At 42.1% G+C, this 20,291-nt stretch overlaps 1 protein-coding gene across 2 annotated transcripts in view; it reads left to right on the top strand.

Annotated features, from left to right (window-relative positions):
- The window catches only part of RNF32 (ring finger protein 32), a 51,072-nt gene extending 31,539 nt beyond the window's left edge, over positions 1-19,533 (top strand). For both annotated transcript variants that reach the window (XM_073334562.1, XM_073334560.1), the window contains 2 exons: positions 17,617-17,784; positions 18,247-19,533. In XM_073334562.1, coding sequence (XP_073190663.1) covers positions 17,617-17,784; positions 18,247-18,489 — 411 coding nt within the window. In that variant the 3' untranslated portion in view covers positions 18,490-19,533. The remainder of the gene's footprint in view (positions 1-17,616; positions 17,785-18,246) is intronic.
- The last annotated feature ends 758 nt before the right edge of the window (positions 19,534-20,291 follow it).

Raw genomic sequence — 20,291 nt, 5'->3', positions numbered from 1 at the left:
ATCATCATCTTCAAATGAAGCGGTTATGCCTTCTTTGCTTGTTGCAGATGACTTCAAACAGTTCCGGACTTGATGAAGAGAGTGGCGAACACCCTCCAAATTCCATTAGAAAAAAATCCCAAAGGCCTGCCTGTGAATAAAGTGCAGTTGAAGCCTGCCAAAAATGATTTAGCAAACCCCTGACATTGCCCCCTGACAGCTCCAGAGAGCAGATAAAAAATACTACATCCTGGCGGGGGCTCAGTGTCTTTATTTTCTCATCCCGTCCCCAGCACCCTTGGAATGGATGCAGTTAATGAATGGAACAGACAGCACCATTCAAAAGCTACCCCACACGACATAGACCAGAAGTGTTTGATTCACTTGGTAGCAAGAGTTATTCGTCTGCCCCCCCAGCAGTTTAGAATTGTGAATTACCGGGTGATGCTTACAAAACAGTCACATCAACTATGCCAAATTTAATTATCTTATTGAGCATTTCCCACAAGAACACTGGGAGCAATTTCAGGCTGTCATTGTGAAGGGACAGCTCCTGGTGAGGATGACTTTACCGGTGCCTCTTAACACAGCTGACAGGGCAGCTTGCTCCATCTCCACAGCCATGGTCATGTGCCTGTCATCATCGCTGCAGTCCTCAGGCTTCCTGCGTAAGGTCCAAAATGCTGTAGAGAACCTCTCCTTAAGTGGCCTCAAATTATTCAGTGAGCCCACAGATTAGTCCTTACATTCTTCTTCAAGCAGTGTCCCTGCAGGTAGTCCACATTCGGATGTGCACATGCCCAGGGGCGCTCTTGATTGGAGACTTTCATTAGCAGCGTCTGTGGGTCATGCCTGCACCCTAGACATCCCTGTGCTCCTAGACCCACTGCCACTCCAGTTCCTTTTCAAGACTGTGACTTGAAATGGAGCATTGCTGTGTTCATTAGCTAGCTATGCAGCTTGGTACCTCGCTCACATCATCTTTTCTTTTGGCATTTTCTTCTATTTTTTGTTAATTAGCACGGTATGCACTTTGGGGGTTATGTCCCCCTTCTTCATTTGCCCGATAAGGGTCTTTTTTTCCCCACCCTCTCAAGTCTTGGTCCACAGACTCAAGTACAGTTATGCCCAAGACCCCGGGCTTCAAACCCTGCCAGATGTACCATGGGTCTTTTCCCCTCAGGAATTGTCATTGAAGCTGCCTCCTCTGCCTGGGAGAGACTCATGTCCTCTCCAACTGTGAAATCTGCTCAGGTTCAGAAGCAGGTTAAAAAAAACCCTCCTGTTGATGGAGCACTCTCTGAGACTCGTGGGATCCAGTTCACCCCCTGTATCTTGGATCTAGTTGATCAGAGCCCTGGTGACTGGCTCTGCTGTGACAGTAAAAGACCCCAAGGGCCCTTCACAATCATCCAGACCCTCTCAGAAGAAGAGATACCATTCTCCAGAATGGGATAAGAGAAGTGGGAAAGTCATCTCCTCGAGCTAGGTCTCAGGAGACTTCATATCCTGATACGGGTAGCGCTGAGGCTCTCATCCCTTCCAATTCTGAGATCATGGCAACAGCTAAGAAAACCAAGCCACGTACCAAGAAAATGTCAGGTAAACAACTTAGAACAGCATCAGCACTAGACTCATTGTCTTTGGAATACAAGGACTCCAGAGCCAAGCTGAAATGGTCATTGGTACTGTCTTCTGTAGCCAAATGTGAAGGGCACACTGATCACAGTTCAGTATTGTCTCCAATACCACCCAACATACTGACTCCTGAGCATCCCTGTCTAGAGTCCCCGGTACCATCCAGGTTCCTATTCCATGAGGACATTGGAATCTTTGGAAGAGCCTGAATCACCATTACTGAGGGGTGCCGAAAGACACACACTGCCAGTACCAACTCACCTCCTGGAGCCTATTTACCCTCCAATCCCTACCATATTTAATGATGACTCAGTCTCTGGTACCAGTGTGGTCACCAGCCCCACACAATCTCTTTGAGGATACCAGTGCAATCTCAGCACCCTGTCCGGGCCCCAGTACCAACTTGACTACCAGGTACTCACTGAGGAGGAAACTCCCAGCAAGAGATATACCTGGCAACCTTGGGAAGGACAACCTTGAAGCCCTGCCTCCTTCCCTTATTCCTCACCACGGTGGGCTTATTGGAACCCCTGGGCTTCTTAAGGTGACTAGTTCTACAGGGTCGCATCTTATGAGTGCCCTCTTACAAGCAACGACTGCTTCCCTTGGATTCCGTTCCACAGGAGGATCTTATAGAGGAGCAAGGACCAACTGAGGAAGAAGAAACACCACCTTCAACAAATCCTCCTCCTCTCCAGATGAAGTTGCCATGCCTCTTCCATCATCCTGTCAGTGATTTCAACACCTTATGAAACATATAGTGGAGAGCTTGCAAATTTCATTGGAAGAAATATATGAACTCCAAAATTCCCTGTTGTACATCCTTCTTACATCTCCTCAGGGAAAAATCATCTTGCCCATCAACAATGCTCTGGTGGCCCCAGCATGTACGAAGTGTTCTAGCTACAATACCACCTATGCATAAATGGGCTGACAAAAAATACTACATTCCATCCAGAGACTCAGAGTATATTTTTTCCTCCCATCTTATACCCAACTCCCTAGTTGTCAAGGCTGTTAACTAACAGAACAAGCAACATAAGTCCTGCTCAGTGCCATCTGACAATGAGTTAAAATGACTGGATCTGCTAGACTGCAAAAGCTACTTGTCAGCTTCTTTGAAGTTCAGAATAGTCAGTTATCAAGCCCTGATGGCAAAATATGATTTTACCAACTGTTCAGTTTTCATCTTTTATTGAACACCTACCTCGGGACCAGAGGGAATGATTTCAAGCCCTCATAACAGAAGGCCAGATAATTTCCAAGACATCTCTTCATGCCTCATTAGATGACATCGATACAGCTGCATATTGCATGGCTATTGCAGCAGTCATGCACTGAGCTTCTTGGCTGCAGTCCTCTAGCCTCCCCCTGGAGGTACAAAATACTTTCGAGTACCTTCCCTTCAAGAGGCCCAGGTTGTTTAGTGATACCATGGATGGTCCTTTCATTCATTTAAATACTCCTGCACAACACTATGATTTCTGGACATTTATACAGCTGCAACAAGGAGAAAATATAGTAGATCACAGACAGCTCTATGGTCTCACAAAGTCTGCTGCCAGCCCATGAGAGTGGCTGAACTCTCCAGGAAGAAGCCCAGGTTTGCTAAGAAAGGGCCATCTTATATAGCAATCTCCCAGTCAGTGACATCATCAAAACAACTATTTTGACCCATTTGTTGAGGGTCACAAACTGTCTTCTGCTCCAGCTTCTACACTACATCTGTTCCCCCTCCACCTTTATGGGGATCACTCTCCCATTTTCTACCTTTCTGGGAGCTCATCACCTCAGAGAGATGGATCCTAGAGGTGATTTCTACAGCCTACTCCATCCAGTTCAGTCCCCTCCTCTGTCTTCTGAGACCCGTCTCACAAGGATCGCCCTCCTTCCCCTCTGCCTCAAAGTCTTTCACTGGACTTCCATTGTTGGCAGCAGGTCCACCTCCTTTCTATATACCCTGGTACTGGAGCGCAAAGGTATCTAGGGCTCAGGCACGGATCTGCAGATGCTGCTGACAAAAGTCTTTAGTCAAGAATGCACAGGTGCACACGTATCTTGAAACTCGAACTCCAGTTACTGTACAAGGTAAGTAACCTCCTCTTCCTTGAAAGATTCTAAAATTACCCTTTTCTTACTGGGTATATATACTCCTGCAAACAAATAGTTTCCGTAGGTCTCAAACAACTCAGAGGTTCTGTCCACCCCCGTTTTCCACCTACCACATAGGACCTAAGCCACCTAAGAAGAGACCCAGACTACACAAAGGGAAAGCATTCACCATTACAACCCCACTGACACAGCAGGAATAATCTGTGAAGAGCTCCTTTGGATGCCTTGGAACACTCTCATGATTCTGATCTGATATTGCACTATTCTGCTTAGCTTATTCTCTCATTATTTGCAGACTGGCTCTCCGATTTCCACAATTCATGGGAGCAGATTTACCAACAGATGGGTATTGGAAGTTATAACATCAGGCTATTCCATCCACTTGCACTCTATGCCCCCCCTCACATTCCCCTTCTCTATCCTTTTCAGGCACCAATCTCATAAGTCTCTTGTGAGATAGGAGATTCTGTCTCTTCTCTGCTTAGAAGCCATTGAACAAGTTCCCACTGTACAAGGGAAGAGGATTTTAATCCAAATATTTTCTCATTCCCAAAAAGAAGGGCGGGTGGAGACAGATTTTAGATCTCAGGATGCTGAATACCTTCATCAAGATTCAGAAGTTCGAGATGATGACATTTGCAGTTATCATCCCATCCCTTGATCTGGGGGACTATTTCATAACCCTCAACCTTCAGGATGCATACCTTCATGTTATGATACACTCTTCTCACAAGAAGTCTGTACACTTTCTAGTGGGCCAGGACTATCATCAATATTACCACCTCAGAGTGTTCTTGAAAGCTATGGCAGTCGTTGCTATGCAGCTTCGTCAATAGAAAGTAAACATTTTTCCATATCTTGACAATTGGCTCTTAAAGGAGCCTTGTTACACTGCAGTTCAAACTTCAGTAAACAAGGTCACCTCTGTTCTCAAGGCTCGGTCTTCAGTTCAACATCACAACGGCCTTCCTCCTACCTGTGCAGCGGATAGAGTTCATAGGAGCCATTCTCAATGCTACAACATACAGAGTCTATCTACCCAGGGACACAACTTGACAGAACTCACTGCACAATTTCAACTAAGTCTTCAGGTCACAATGAGATCCTGCCTCCAACTTCTTGGACATATGACAGCATTGAACCTTCATCATCTTACATGCCCGTTTGCACCTGCACTCCTTCCAAACTTGGATCAGGTGAGTCTGTACTCCTGACAGGAACAGTCTGAACAAGTTGCTCTCTGTCCCTTGTCACATATTAGTCTCCCTCGATTGGTGGAAGAATGTGGACAAGGTGCGTTCAGGGGTTCCTTTCAACCAACCCCCTCCCACCTTTACAGTAGTTTCTGATGCATCTATCCTTGGATGGGGAGCTCACCTACAGGATACTGCACAGGGTGGGTGCACTGCCCAAAGTGCACCCTTCATGTCAGTATCCCAGAATTCAGGGCCATAAGGTATGCCTGCCAGCACTTCATTCCCATGATAGAAGGTCAATCCATTCACATAATGGTAGACAACAGGGCCAGGATGTACTATATAAATCGATTGTTGTGGTCGGGGGCAGGGGGCAAGATTTTCCTCCCTCTGTTCAGATGCCATGATGATGTGGAATTGGTGCATAGCTTGCCACATCCTTCTCTCAGCAGTCTTTCTGCCTGGCTTTCAAAACACCATAGCCAATGTCCTCCGCAGACATTTCACTCAAGTGCAAGTGAGAAGTCAACAAATCCACACTCAGACAGATTACTCTCCTGAGGATTCCCAGCAGTAGATCTCTTCACCACCACTGTTAGCTGGAGCTGTGTGAACTTCTGCTCGAGGGGAGGTCTGGGCCATCATTCCTTGTGAGATGCCTTTATCCTCTCATGGTCAAAGAACCTTCTATATGCCTTTCTTCCAGTGCCGCCAATCCTCAGGGGGTCCTGAACAAAAGTCAAACAAGACCAAGCCACGGTCATCTTGATTGTACCAAATTAGCCGATTCCCTTACATTTTCCAGCTCTCTTCTCGGCCGGTCATCAAGCCTACCATTGACCCTTCCCCTGAACGTTCTCTCGCAGGACTTTAGGAGTGTTCTTAACCCCAACCTCAAAACTTTATGACTCAAAGCCTGGTAGCTGGATGGAGATTCAGGAGGTCCTGCTTAACAATAGAATGGAGTCCACAGAAAAACTTACCATCAGAAATAGAAAATATTTGAGCACAGCTTTACTCCCTGACACCTATGTCCTGCCGATTCTTCCATTTCTAAAGTTTTAGAATACCTTTTCACCTTGAAGGAGGTCTTTCATTGAGCTGCATTAAAGTTGATCGGGCAGCTAGCTCAGCTGTGGAAGGTTTCTTGGCATTTGCTCACCCTGCAACTTCTAGATTTATCAAAGGGTTATCAAACCTTTTTCCGCAGGTCAGAAAGACCACTTGAACCTAGGTCTCAATTCTTTAATGAAACCTCCCTTTGAACCAGTGACTACCTGTACACATTTACACCTTTCCATGCAAACTGCCTTTTTTTAGCATCCATTACTTCTGCTCAAAGAGTTGGTGAGCTAAGAGCTCTGATGGCTGACCTCCCCACCCCCATACACTGTTTTCTTCAAAGATAAGTTGTGCCTCTGACTACATCTGCATCCTTACCTAAAGTCAGTTCAGACTTTCATATAAATCAAAATATTCATTTCCCTATATTTCATCCTAAACCCCTTCGGATGAGGGAAGATGTTGCCTTCCATACCTTAGATGTTAGGAGCGCACGGGCATGCTGTTTGTACAGACCAGATCCTTTTAAGCTTCTATTTGTATCTCTTGCAGACAGAGCTAAAGGAACATCAGTGTAACCCAGAGACATTCTAAATGGGTTACCACCAGTATCTTCTCCTTCTGTGAAGCTGCTAACTTATCATAACTAGGGTTACCAGATAGCAACTGTGAAAAAAATGGGATAGGGGGTGGGAGGTAATAAGTGCCTATATAAGAAAAAAGTCCCCAAAAATGGGACTGTCTCTTTAAAAATGGGACAGATGGTCACCCTAATCATAGCCCATTCAATTAGGTCTCAGTCCACATCCATTGCTCAGCTAAAAGATGTCTCTATAGTGGAAATAGGCAGAGATGCTACATGGGCTTCAGTCTACACTTTCTCCAGATACTATGCCCTAGTTAACACTTCTCAGGCAGATGCTGTCTTTGGTTCTGCAAACAGTTCTAGATCGAATTGCAAAGCTCCCAACTCCTTCAGAAGGCACCGCTAGGAAGTCAACTCAAGTGAAGCACCCATAGGGACACCACTTGAAGAAAGAGGTTACTTATCCTGTACAGTAACTGGAGTTTTCAAGATGTGTGTTCCTATGGGTGCTCCACTACCCACCCTCCTTGCCCCCTGCTTTGGAGTGTTGTCTCTGTGGGACTTCGTGGTAAAGAAGTTAATTAAGGACAGTTTATCCATTGCAATCTATATACCCTCAGTACAGAGCATAAGGATAGGTACATGTGCAGACTGAGTGAATGCTGCTGCCAGAAATCTCTGATTGAAGTAACGTGTGGTGCATGTGCACCTCAAGAGGAGCTCCTGTAGGGGGACACATCTCTAAGAACTCCAGATACTCTGTAGGGCAATCAACCTCTGTCTTGGGAGCTAGGACACTGGAGTGAATCTGGCTCATTGGAAGTAGCCAGCTAAAAAGAGCCTGGGGAGTTTCCATTTTCAGCCCTTCACAGTTTTCTCTCTTCCCTTGTTGCAAGTGACAGGCAGCTCAGCCCAACTTTCCAGATTAGTCAGTGACAAATACCCACCTGACACCTCCCCGACAACCACCAAACCCACCTCTCATGAAGCCACAATCCCCTATAAGCTGCCAAAAACTTCTGAGTAACAAGGACCTCAACTTGCCTTATGCCTCCTCCCCCAGCAGCTTAACTACACACATAAACCAATGTAGTTAAACTGTTGCAAACCCCTGTGTAGACACTCATATCTGGTGCAAACTAAATCAATGTCCAGCTTAAACCAACATAAGATCATCCACACACTGTTGTACCAGTTTAACTAAACTGATTTAAAAACCCACACCTTTAGCTAAATGGGTAAAACTATGTGTACAGTCCAGGTTTTACTGTTGCTCTGTCTTCTCTGCCCTAACACAGTTTGTTATACTTACTTGTTGCATCTCATTAGTATGTAAGCTCTTTGGGGCAGGGACTACATTTTCCTGTGTGTTTTGTACAGCCTTTAGCATAATGGAGCATCAGTCATGGTTGGAGCCTTTGGGCCCTACTGCAACAAAAATACTTCCCAGCCTTAAAAATCTGACAATTTAATGTTTACTGCAGGCCTTTGTAACGGTTACAAAACCTGCAGGATGGAACTAAAGAGAACTAGCTTTATTTTTTAAAGAGACCTTAAGGTCTCATTTAAACTTAGTTTGGGGAGAAATGGAAGGTTTGGTAGCTAGAGACTATCTTCTTCAGATACTAGGTAGGGGGGAGCCATGTAAATACCTGGATAGATTTTTTCAGAATGAGTGTTTTTGAGGATTAACTGTTATACCCCATAATATTAACTTGTCTTCTTACTAATAAGTGCCCCACAGTCCTGATCCCCAAAACGCCACAGTTTTGGAAGCTAAGTCCCAGGGTCCTGAACAGTTTTAAATATGCTATCTCACATGTCTGCTAAGAGGTTTAACTCTTTGCAGCTTGATTTTTCCATAAGAAATTTGTACTGTCACCTATGGTCGAGGCCAAGAGTATAGGGATTCAAGAGTATTGGACACTTCATAAGGAAACCAAGAACATCCACAGTCATTTATTAATAAACATTTTGGAAGGAATACTAACCTCAAGCTTTGAGTCTTACACCAATTATTAGAGACTAGGATGAGCCCTAATGTGGGGGAAGGGGCAGGGGAGAAGGCAGCTTTTTCCACATCTGCCTACTGCAGTGTTCTTACACCTTCCTCTGAAGCATCCAATACTGGCTACTGTCAGAGGCTGGATACTGAACTAGATGGACATTGGGTCTGATCCAGTATGGCAATTCCTATGCATTCCCCAATATACAAATCAACACACCAGATGCAAGTATAATTACCATGATACTATCTGTACCGGCCACTACAAAAGGCAACCTGCTGCACCTCTTTGGCTTCTTCTCTCTTCCCTGCTTTGGTTTTTGAGTCAGTTCTTGCTGGTGATTTGTAATCATCTTTTTGATTTTAAATGCCACTTAAAGAAACTTGACACAACAAGGAAGGCATCAGAATTATGACTGGAAACAAGGGCAGTAGCAATCTCAAGAAGCACGTGTGTCATAACACTGATTAATATTTAAACAAAATTGTTTAAATCCAACCTTTTTTTAATTTCAACCCCCCTTTAAAAAAGCAAAATGGAAAATGTGTAATACTTGGACACTGGGGCTTTATACTGCTAATTCCACTGTTGCTGTTTAGTAGCATGATGCTGTTCAAAGATTCAAAAATGGCAGCTTCAATTACAAATATTTTCAAGGTTAGTTCAGTTTTAGGCAATGATTCTCAATACATGGCACTTTGTGAACCTGCACTGAACAGTATGGTGGCAATTCTTCTTCTTTCTGTTCAGACACACACGGATAACACATACTGATTTGGATTGCCCAGGTTTGAATGTGTTTAGAGAATATAAATCACAATCAAGGGATACACACTCATTTTTCTTAGTTCTTTTCTCTGTGGCTTTCAAATGAGAACTGGCTGTCTCCACTTTTAGCTTTCCATACCTTTGTTTAGTGTCCGTTTGTTAATAAAACACTTGGGTAATTTTTCACATACAGCAATCCATTTCCAGATGGAAAAAAGCTTTTCTAAGATGCATTTCTCCTCTCATAAACTTGTGTCATGCTCTTAAAATGTCACTCCCCAGCTGCTAACAGAACTGAACAGTGGTACAGTTAAGAGATTGGGGGTTAGCAAGTAGATTTTTTAAAATATAGACCAACTTCCTTTGGCAAGCCCACAAAGGTCAAATGTCTAGTTTTGCAGTCTTAAACAATTGCCATAGAATTAGAATGTAGGCCTGAAATATTATTGTTAAGAAGAGTGTATTTTATTTGTCTGATGATGATACAGTAGCCCTTATTATACTGATCCATTAAAGTTCTTACTAATTTAGATCAAAGGGAATATGAAAGGTCACTGAAACCAAGCTATGCAACTTTTTAGCATCAGTGGGTACAGAAAACAAAGTGTTGCCTAGAATGCCGTGTGTTCGGTAGTGAATTTCTTTGATCCTTATCTATAAAGTCTGCTTGCATAAGTCATTTAATTGAGGTATGATCTTTTACTGCTGCAATTAAATCTTTTCAAATGCATTGCATTGTCTCCAGTTTAAGTAAAAGTCTTGACTATTGTTTGGGAAGCTAGGTAAGTCATTTGTAAATCCGTGCAGTTGACTTTAGTTTCCTCTCCCCACCCCCCCATGATTTCTCCCAACAATTTTAATTTAAATCTCACCAAACAGTATAATGGTCCTGGAGTTTGTTTAGTCGTTTGACTTCCTTTATCACATGGTGATAGCAAACATTCTGTTGCTAACCTGAAGTGGCTCCAAGCAGCAAGACTAGGAGGATATTAAACCAGTAAAAGCTTATCAACTGATTCATTGATACGCTGTAAACTCTAGCCTTTTCATTTTACTTTTGAGGGTTGCCATAGGTCAACACATTAGTAAACAATTTGCTGACATTAAGATGGATCACTTAAGAAGGCTTCTCTGTACAGAGTTCACTAAGGTGCTTTTGTTTGCATCATTTCATTGCAAATGATTGATGTCACTTTGCATATTGATATAAAGTAGTTAGAACTCCTAGTTTGTCACACCGTTCAAGCTGAAATATTTCCCTAATGACCCTATAATGAAATCACAAGAAGATACAGATTAATTACTCAAAGATACTTTCAGACATAAGCTGTTTTGGTGTACTGAGGAGCCAATAGGCTGAGTCGCACTTTTACCTATTAATCAGTTTCAAATTTTTGAAAAATAAAATGATGTAATAACTTGTGCATTGACACAGATCAGGATTTAGCATCAGTAATGGTGAACATAATGCCTAGTAAATTAACACTACCAATTTCATATTCTATAAAGGGTGCTTATCCCTTCCTATATAGACTTTAAATATTTATAGGCCATTTAGCATAAACCCCCATTTTTAAGAGTTAGCTACATTTCTGTCTTCCAGTCCCTGATTCCACTTCCTGAGTGATGGCTTGGGGTCATTCTGCAGAAAATCCATTGGAAACCTCAAAGCAGGTAGCATCCATGCAGGGGAACCTGCTGGATCAGTCATAAGCAAAAAAAGGTCTCCTCTGATTCTTGTATGGCTTTGGCTCAGGGAAGCCTGATGGGAGGACCCAACATCCTTTGGCTGAGTAGGGCAGGGAGAACACAAGTGTGATTTTGAGGAGCGAATGGTAGACCTCTTACAGCTGAGTCTAACAGAGGGAAAGAGGAACAAACAGCACAACCATTGTCAGACAAGCTCATGTACAGCTTCTCATTTAAAGAGTTACATGGGTTATGTGGAAAAAACTTTTTACCCACTGAGCAGCAACCTGCTGGGATTTTTGGAAGAAGCTGGCTCATTCCCCTGCCTCTAGCTCACAGCAGCAATGTGTGCTCTCTTTACTGTCTGCTCTTCCCCAGCAGCAGCATGCCTTTCATAGTGTTGCCTAAGGAAAGATACGAGTAGAAACCGACACTGAGGATATACGCTATAAGGTGCCAGATTCTGTGTCACTTTGCTCATGTGCTCATCACAGAAACAGAGGATGAAACAAAGGTGGCTTTAAACCAGTGATACTCAATTAGATCTACCTGTGGGCCGATTTGAGAATTTTATAACAAGAGGTGGGTCATTTGTGCAGAAGGTGGACAAAAAAAAATTCAGCTGCCAATAAATAAAGCCTCGATTACAACATAAGTATTAGTGTTTCTATCTTTTAACGAAGTTTATGACTCAACATTATTACCTGAGTTTGTGGTAATCTCGAATGGGAGAGGTGACATCAATGATCTCTGTCAAGCTCTGTGAAGAGTGGTTTGTAAGAGGTCAGGGCAAGTCACATGCATGGGGGAAGATGCTCATATGTCAGGCGATTACAGTGTTGTTTTTTTATAATGTTCATGGTAGAAAACCCACATTCACAGACGTACGTTGATCTGAACATTGTTAAAAGATAGATGGCTTGATTCTGGCTGTTCTGAAACTGGTCAGCATATTTAGTCCAAAAATCACGAAGTTCCACTTCTCTGAATTTTGCCTTCAAGACGTCTGAGCTTTAGAGCCTTACAATTTCTAATTGAAAGGCACCTTCATCAATTGAATCAAGAATATTCTTTGCTTCAGAAGGGCAAGATCCATTGGCAGAGGCAACAAATGGAAAAAGTAAAAGCAAATCCTTTGGAATTTTAAAATTCTCAAATTGCATTTTAAAATTTTGGATCAGATTTTTTAGAAATTATTGAATCGCATTCAGTGAAGTTTCAGCTATAGCAACAACATGCAATGTGAGTCAATGCAACATCTTTCCTGTTAAGTCTGTCTCAAAGATTTAAAAATTCCTCTGAAAGGGACACACTTTTTCAAACAGATTCCTAACGCTGCTTGCATGACCCTGGAGCTGCAAGTTGAGGAAATTCAAGTGACTAGTAATATTGCACAGAAAAGCTCTCTCTGACAAACAGGGGACATTATTCATAAATTACAGGCACTCGCAAGCCTTGTTGGTCTTGTAGTTTGAAAGAATGTCTGTTATTTCTTTTTGAAGCGCACAAAACTTCTCTAACACGTGCTCCCGACTTAACCAGCGAATGTCATCGTGCTGCAGCTGGTCACTGTGTTCGGCTGAAATGTCTTGTAAAAGAGCTTTAAAAAAGACGATGTTGCAAACTAGAAGTTGAGCATGTGTAGTTCACTAATCTCATCACAGTACCCGTTGTTTTTTTTTTCAAGTCCCCAAACAACTTACACACAGGACAATCTAGTGAATGATGCAGTGAAGTGTATCACTGCCAAATGTGAAACAAAGCCCTTCTCTTTCCCTGTCATGGAGGGATCTCTGCGTGTAACAAGCGAGTTTACTTTCTACAGATTTAAACCTTTTTTTTTTTCAAAAAATGGTTCTCTTTTCAAAAATGATCTCTCCTGTGGTGTAGGTTTCCAATGGTATTAAGCACAAAAATTCTTCCTTGAAAATTTCACTTTCATAAAATCTAACAAACAGTGATAACTGGGCAGTGTCACTTAAATTGCTTGATTTGTCCACTGCAAGAGAGATGTATTTGGTGTTTTTTAAATTGGAAAGCAGTGGTAACAAACAGTCCTCATAAATTTACCTCCAATCTTCCCACTGCCGTGGAATCAGACAGTGGAACTTGCTTCACACAGTTCAAAATGTCATCTTTATTTTTATCTCCAGCAAAAAGCTCCTCCAGCATTTCCATCGTGCACTCCTTCACAAGTTCAGCATGCAGGGAAGGCTTTTTCTTTTTAGTTAGTACCAACATTATCCAAAGAGAAGTAGCTGTTTCTTTTTCCTGTACAGTCGCTGATGTTGTGAGAATGACATTTGAAGTGTGATACAAAGACTTCAGATTTTCAATTCTGTCACATCTTGCAACACTGCCAGGAAGATAGGCTGAATTAAATTTACTGTGTGTCATAAATATAAAGGGAAGGGTAAACGCTTTTAAATCCCTCCTGGCCAGAGGAAAAACCCTTTCACCTGTAAAGGGTTAAGAAGCTAAGACAACCTCACTGGCACCTGACCAAAATGCCCAGTGAGGAGACAAGATACTTTCAAAGCTGGAGTGGGGGGGAAACAAAGGGTTCTCTCTGGCTGTGTTGTCTTTTGCCGGGACCAGAGCAGGAATGCAGGTCAGAACTCCTTTAAAGGGTTAATAAGCAATCTAGTTAGATATGCGTTAGATTCTGTTTTGTTTAAATGGCTGATAAAGTAAGTTGTGCTGAATGGAATGTATATTCCTGTTTTTGTGTCTTTTTGTAACTTAAGGTTTTGCTTAGAGGGATTCTCTATGTTTTGAATCTGATTACCCTGTAAGGTATTTACCATCCTGATTTCACAGAGGTGATTCTTTTACTTTTTCTTTAATTCAAATTCTTCTTTTAAGAACCTGATTGCTTTTTCCTTGTTCTTAAGATCCAAGGGTTTTGGTTTGTGTTCACCTATGCAAATTGATGAGGATTTTTATCAAGCCTTCCCCAGGAAAGGGGGTGTAGGGCTTGGGGGGATTTTGGTGGAAAGATGTTTCCAAGTGGGCTCTTTCCCGGTTATATTTTGTTAGATGCTTGGTGGTGGCAGCAATAAAGTCCAGGGACAAAAGGTAAAATAGTTTGTAGCTTGGGGAAGTTTTAACCTAAGCTGGTAAAAATAAGCTTAGGGGGGTTTTCATGCAGGTCCCCACATCTGTACTCCAGAGTTCAGAGTGGGGAAGGAACCTTGACACTGTGCCTTGATTCAAAGTGGTGCTTTATGTTGATGGCCTTACAGAGGGATACAGTAGTGTGGCACGGTAAACACAAAAGGTTTGTGTTTAAATGAGGTGGCATAATAAAAAGAAAATCCGCTGTCCAGGATGGGTTAAAAGCTCGGCTCTCGCTGTTGACTTGGTGACATTTACTCCCATTTGCATGCATTTTTGGCTCCATTTCCATCACTAATGAAAAAATGGGCACCGTCCAAGCTCAGCTGCAGCCGATGCGATTGCAAGAACTTCAGATCCAGTAAGCAGTGCTTAATTTGTGCTGGGGCTTAACCCCAGCACCTTTAGCCTTGGAAATTCATATCCCCGGCTTCTCTGCGCTCCTGGCCAGCAGCTGCTGTTGTCCAGCCACCCAGCTCTGAAGACAGTGCCGCTGCCAGCAGCAGCAGCAGCAGCATAGAAGTAAAGGTGGCAGTACCATACCACGTCACCCTTACTTCTGCCCTGCTGCTGCTGACAGCACTGCCTTCAGGGCTGGGCGCCTGGCCAGCAGCCACTGCTCTCCAGCCTCCCTGTCAATGCTTAATTTGTGCCGGGGTTGCCCCCACACCTCTTTCATTACAAATTAAGCACTGCCAGTAAGTTATTTACTAAATCATAGGCAAATGATAGGTAGTGCATCACTGTTTGTGAACTTAATTATAAATATTTTTTAAGGTGAGCTGGCGGGACACACAGGAAGCCTTAGTGGGCCACATTTGGCACACAGGCCACCTATGGGGTCTCACTTCTTTAAACTCTTTATGTACTCACCATATTCTGGTATTCTGGGCCCTGCCTGACCACCAGCAAAAGCTGAAGCAGCCTCATGGCTGCTCTAATTTATGCTCATTTCTGATGGCCACTATAGGTTTCTCATGGAAATAATTTTCTAAGGTATGTGCCAGATTGATATTCGTTGAAAGCCAGGGTATAGCCAGGCATAATGCAAGCTGTACAGCATAGTTCTGCCAGTGTACTGTAGAAAAAATTTCCCAAAGAATCAATCCTGGCTTGATTTCTTTCTGAACAGAGACCAATGAATCATGCTGGGTAAGGGCCTACTCCTGCTGCCACTGAAGTCAGTGAGCTTTAACATTGACTTCACTTGGAGCAGAAGTAGGCTTTATATCAGATATGGAACAAGTTAATTAAATTCTAAAACTTAGTCTTTGACAGTAATTCAGATAAAGCAAATTAAGACTCCAATAACTTTTTACAATACATGTAATTTCAGAGACTTAGCTCACTAAAACACTCAGGGCAGTATATGACTAATAACCAGATTAAAATAAAATCTCATTAGTCCAATACATATTGTGCATCTCATCTAAAAGAGTCTCAATTTTGTCATTTAGAAATATACGGAAATCATGTAAAATGCAAATACTGAAGGGGAGAAGGGTTTGGATTTAAAAAAAATATATGTTTAAGGTCAATGCACATATTTGCATGTGATGGAATTTGAAAGATCTTTTCTTAATGAAAGGACACCATGGAAGTACAGGAATAGCTTCACTAATATGCCCTGTGCTAGACACTCACTCTCTCTTAACACCCCCGCCCACCTCTCAGAAAGTTTTACAAGGAGATGCTTTAAAGGGGCCTCATAGTACAATTTAAAAATTTATGCATTCTTTCATATACTCGTGTTCTCATATCATCATTAAACCTAAACTGCAATTGACAAATTAAATGGACAGAAACACATTTAATGGTTGTATCACCCTTGTTTTTTGCTGTAGTGCAAAATGCAGTCGACCATAGTGGGTCTCCCAGTCAGTGTGAATTAACAGGTTTCCACTTTTCTTGCTTAAAAGGACAAACAAACTAAAAAATATAATCAAATCAGACTTCTGCACAAGACAGAAATTTACCTATCCCCGCTCTTATAAAGCATCCCATCATTTTCCTTTTCTGGATGGCTCTAAAGTTTTTCTTTGTTTCAAAGCATTCACTTTAGCTAGAAAGAATAGATTATGGAGAGATCATAGTTAAAAGTTTCATTATAAAGCTGACTTTAACATCTACACACCCGGGTAACTAATTTTGGAAATTTAATTGACATGGAGGCTATGTCTGCCACTAATTCTGAAGTACACCAATGACAGTCAAAGTTTAAAGATCATGTCTTGAAATGTTAGCTAAAATTGGGATTTTATAACAAGTCATTCAGTGGGAGCTGGGTGCCTAACTCCCTTAAACCCCTTTCAAAATCTGACATTGAAGATCTAATACTTACATCTTATCTTACGAATGTGATCCAGTTTCAAGTCAGTATTTGCAGGGAAGTACCTGTTCCCCAGGCATAGGGTACCCAAGCAATGAGACAAAAGAAGAAAAATGTTTCCTGCATGCATGGGGGTCTGGCACGGAATCTGGCTGAGGAGAAAAGAAAAAACAAACATGTTGACAGTATTTTCACTGTCAAACACAGATGCAGAAAACTTCATATGCAAGCCCTTTTGACATGGAAAAACTTCCATGCTGGTGATCTTGAGTCACTCTGTAAGTAAATTGACTCCTGTGATTGTGGACTTCAAACAAAAGAACACATGCACTGAATAATCCCCATTTTCTTCTCCTGAGAGAGAAACAGAGTCCAGGGGCATTGGCCCACAACCCATCCCTGTCCATGGAATGTTTCTCAAATCCTCAAGAATCACTATAGAAATAAGAATCTCGAAGGACACAGGCCATGTGGTACTTTAAGATGAGTGTTGTTCTGTACTGAGCTTTCAGGTACCATGTGGATTATAGTAGATGACAGGAAATATAGACTATCTGGGATTTTATTTGAGGCGGAGGCCAGAGTCTGCTGGGTTAAGATGGAATGAGAGCTGGTTATACTTCAGTTCATTACTTCTTCTGTTGGGGGTAGCATTATGCACTAAAAATAATTTAGCACTACTGTTTGATGTGCATACTTTGGTTAGATGCCTTTAATAGTGTTAACAAAACATAGTACATGCACTTTTTTAAAAAGATGGTCATCTTTTAAAATGAAGAAAAATTAAATGTGTTCTTGCTGGCTAAGATCTGTACTTTCAAACTAACCTTGTCTTCATGTATGAGTTAAAGCCTTTAAGAGTATAAAGCAGAGACCTTTGGAAAGTTAATACAAAAAAGGCAGATATTTGTACTTTGTACATATTAAGTAACAGTGCATGATATTTGGACAGAGTAGTAGCATGCACTGTTTGGCCAAGGATAAAGTATTATTTTGATAAATAAAGTTCATTTTAAAAGTTCTCAAGAATGTGTTTCCTTGATTTTTTAGCAATTTACGATAATAATTTTGAAAATCTGTGCTGGTAGCTGTTAATATTCTAACTGGAGGCTATTTTTTCCTCTTGTTCTTTAGTTTCAGGAGATCAGCAATCGGTTATTGAGTTCTTATGACACAAACATAGATGAGTTTTTTTCTGAAATTGATTCTTCTATAGCTGCAAGTCGAAATGTGCTTCAACAGTTGGAGGAAAAATTTGCCCCGTTAATAAGCGCAACTGAATGGGAGAAAATACAGATGCAGGTTGGTTTCGGAGCCAATTGGATGATGATCTCAATTCATTTTGCAACTATAGTCAGTGTCAAAGCAGGAAAGTTTTTTCCAGCATATCCTCCATCCAAAAAATTCCCTGGTATCATTTGTCAATCCACACGCTAAAACAATATCTGCAAACTTTTTTTTAAACAGTACAGTACCTTGAAGTTAAACATTTTGCTACAATAACTATTGTTTGGTTTATGATTACAAATAATTCCTCCTGTGTTCGATAAGAAGGAAAGTAATATTAAAGATATTTCAGAATTATCCTGATGTGAAGAGATACAGAACAGGTTTCAATAGATTAAATATTGAAGAACATACCACCAATTGTTACAAAATGCACTTTGAACCTTCTTGTTGTATAGGGTATTGCTGCTATGCATGCCTTCCGATGTTTAGTTATCAGTCTACAATAACTAATATATTTTCTTATTTTCCCCTCAGGCATTTCGGCAAGAGATATTTGACTGCCCTATTTGCATTATGCCACTGTGTCATATCACACATCCTCCAAGTGTCTTCTCTGAGAACAGCAATAATCGGTATTCGCGCCAGACTGTTCTGCTCTCTTGTTCACATATGTTTCATCAGACTTGTCTTCAAGCATTTGAAGAGTTTTCCTTGGGAGAAAAACTTGTTTGTCCCTTATGTCGCTCTTGTTATCAAAAGAAAATTCTTGAATGTTGATATAAACATGTAAACAGTCCAGAATGAGCTACATAATAGAATTTTTAATTGGTTTAATGATAGATAGCCTCACAGGAGATTAGATCCTTGTCAGATCCAGTGTGAGAAAAAACACTTCTCTATGGATGCTGATGCTCACTAATAGAAATAAAAGTTAAATGGGCATTGTGCTATCATTTCTCTGACTTGTTGCTTTTCCTTGCTCTCCACAGTCTTACCTGTCTTCTACTCCCTTTGGTTTCCCTTATGTTCTGTTTTCCCTTCCTGGTCTTCTCCTTTCTTTAACCTCCTCCCTCTCAGAGGCACACTACCCTCTCCATCTCCTGCACATCCCAGGATCTCTTTTTCTTTTCCCTTTCCTTGAGAACTCTTCCCTTTGACTCCTTTCTTCATTCAGTGGATTCCATCTACATACTCCCCACAGGAGTTACTCATGTTGAACAACAAGAAAAGACAGATTCCCTTGATAGCAGCGCCCAGGCAGTTGGAAATACCACCGATGAGTGTGGAAGGAGATGCATTACTTCTTCAGCTCCTTTTAGTAGCTGAATGCAGCTGGGCTGGCTCCTCTCCTTTAATGGCTGGAAACCACGTTACAAGGTCAACTATAGGCAAATGGGAAGTACTGCAAAATAGCCCTACTGCAAATGTGGCTGAGTGGTCCCCATAAAGGAACAAATTGGTTCAGGAACTTGTCATGACAGTGGGACCAAGTAATATCGTCCAGGTTAGAAGAGACCAAAATGCATTTAAAACCTTTCAGTTGTGGACTGTTACCCTTGAACTTTGAGTTAAGGCCTAAAATCCCTTGATCAATGTCATGCACCCAGGAGAGCCTGAAAGCTAAACTTTTGTTAAAATGTTTCAGATGCTTTAGGAAACTATATGACTCACAATGCTGAAAATGCTTGCGGACTGCCCATATTTAAATTAGAATGGTTTTGTGTCAAAGATTACCGAAAAGTACTATTGATAGCCTGTGTATTTTTCCATTAACTAAAAACTAAAATTAGGATACAGGCATGTAAAAGGTACGGGTTTGCTTTTTGATGATTTTGCTACGTTTGTCTTTTGCTTTATTTCTGCTCCATGTTTTGGTCCAAAGGGTGTAACGCCTACAGAACCTATCGGGATCTCTGCTACCCCCCTATGATACTCTGAACTTGAACAAATAGCTTGTTAGAGGCTCTCAAGCTTTTTACACACATTAAGCCACCCTCCACAGTGAGGTGGAATGCATATTGTGACAAAGTTCCTCCTCAGCTTTGGTGGGTCCTGCACTTTTTGGCAGATTTGCTCACCTCAGAGGTTCACGGCAGCCCTCATTTTGGCCGTTTCTGCTAGAGGCTCAAATCTGCCATTCACTCAGCTAACCTCATCGCTGGCCAGCATGGAGGAAATGGAGAACAATCTCCACAGTCTCTGCTGTCCCACCTAGTGTGTCAGGGACAGGCCATATCCTTTTCCAATTTAGACCTTCCCTTCTGGTGTTGTCACAGACCAGGTCAACTCCTCCTGTGTCCAATCAGGAATTGGGGGAATGGGGGTTAACCCGGGCCCGCCCTCTACTCCGTGTTCCAGCCCAGGGCCCTGTGGATAGCAGCTGTCTATGTCTTCTGTATCAGCTGTGTGACAGCTACAACTCTCTGAGCTACTTCCCCAGGGCCTCCCCCCAGCACCTTCTTTATCCTCACCGCAGGATCTTCCTCCTGAAGCCTGATCACGCTTGTACTCCCCAGCTCTCCAGCAGCACGCCTTCTCACCCCCTGCTCCTTGCATGCCCCCCCGCTAACAGATGGGAG

This window comes from Lepidochelys kempii, chromosome 2 (genome assembly GCF_965140265.1).
Source record: "Lepidochelys kempii isolate rLepKem1 chromosome 2, rLepKem1.hap2, whole genome shotgun sequence".
NCBI lineage: Eukaryota > Metazoa > Chordata > Testudines > Cheloniidae > Lepidochelys > Lepidochelys kempii.
The sequence above is the reverse complement of the archived record's forward strand: the minus strand, read 5'-3'. Positions and strand labels throughout refer to the sequence as shown.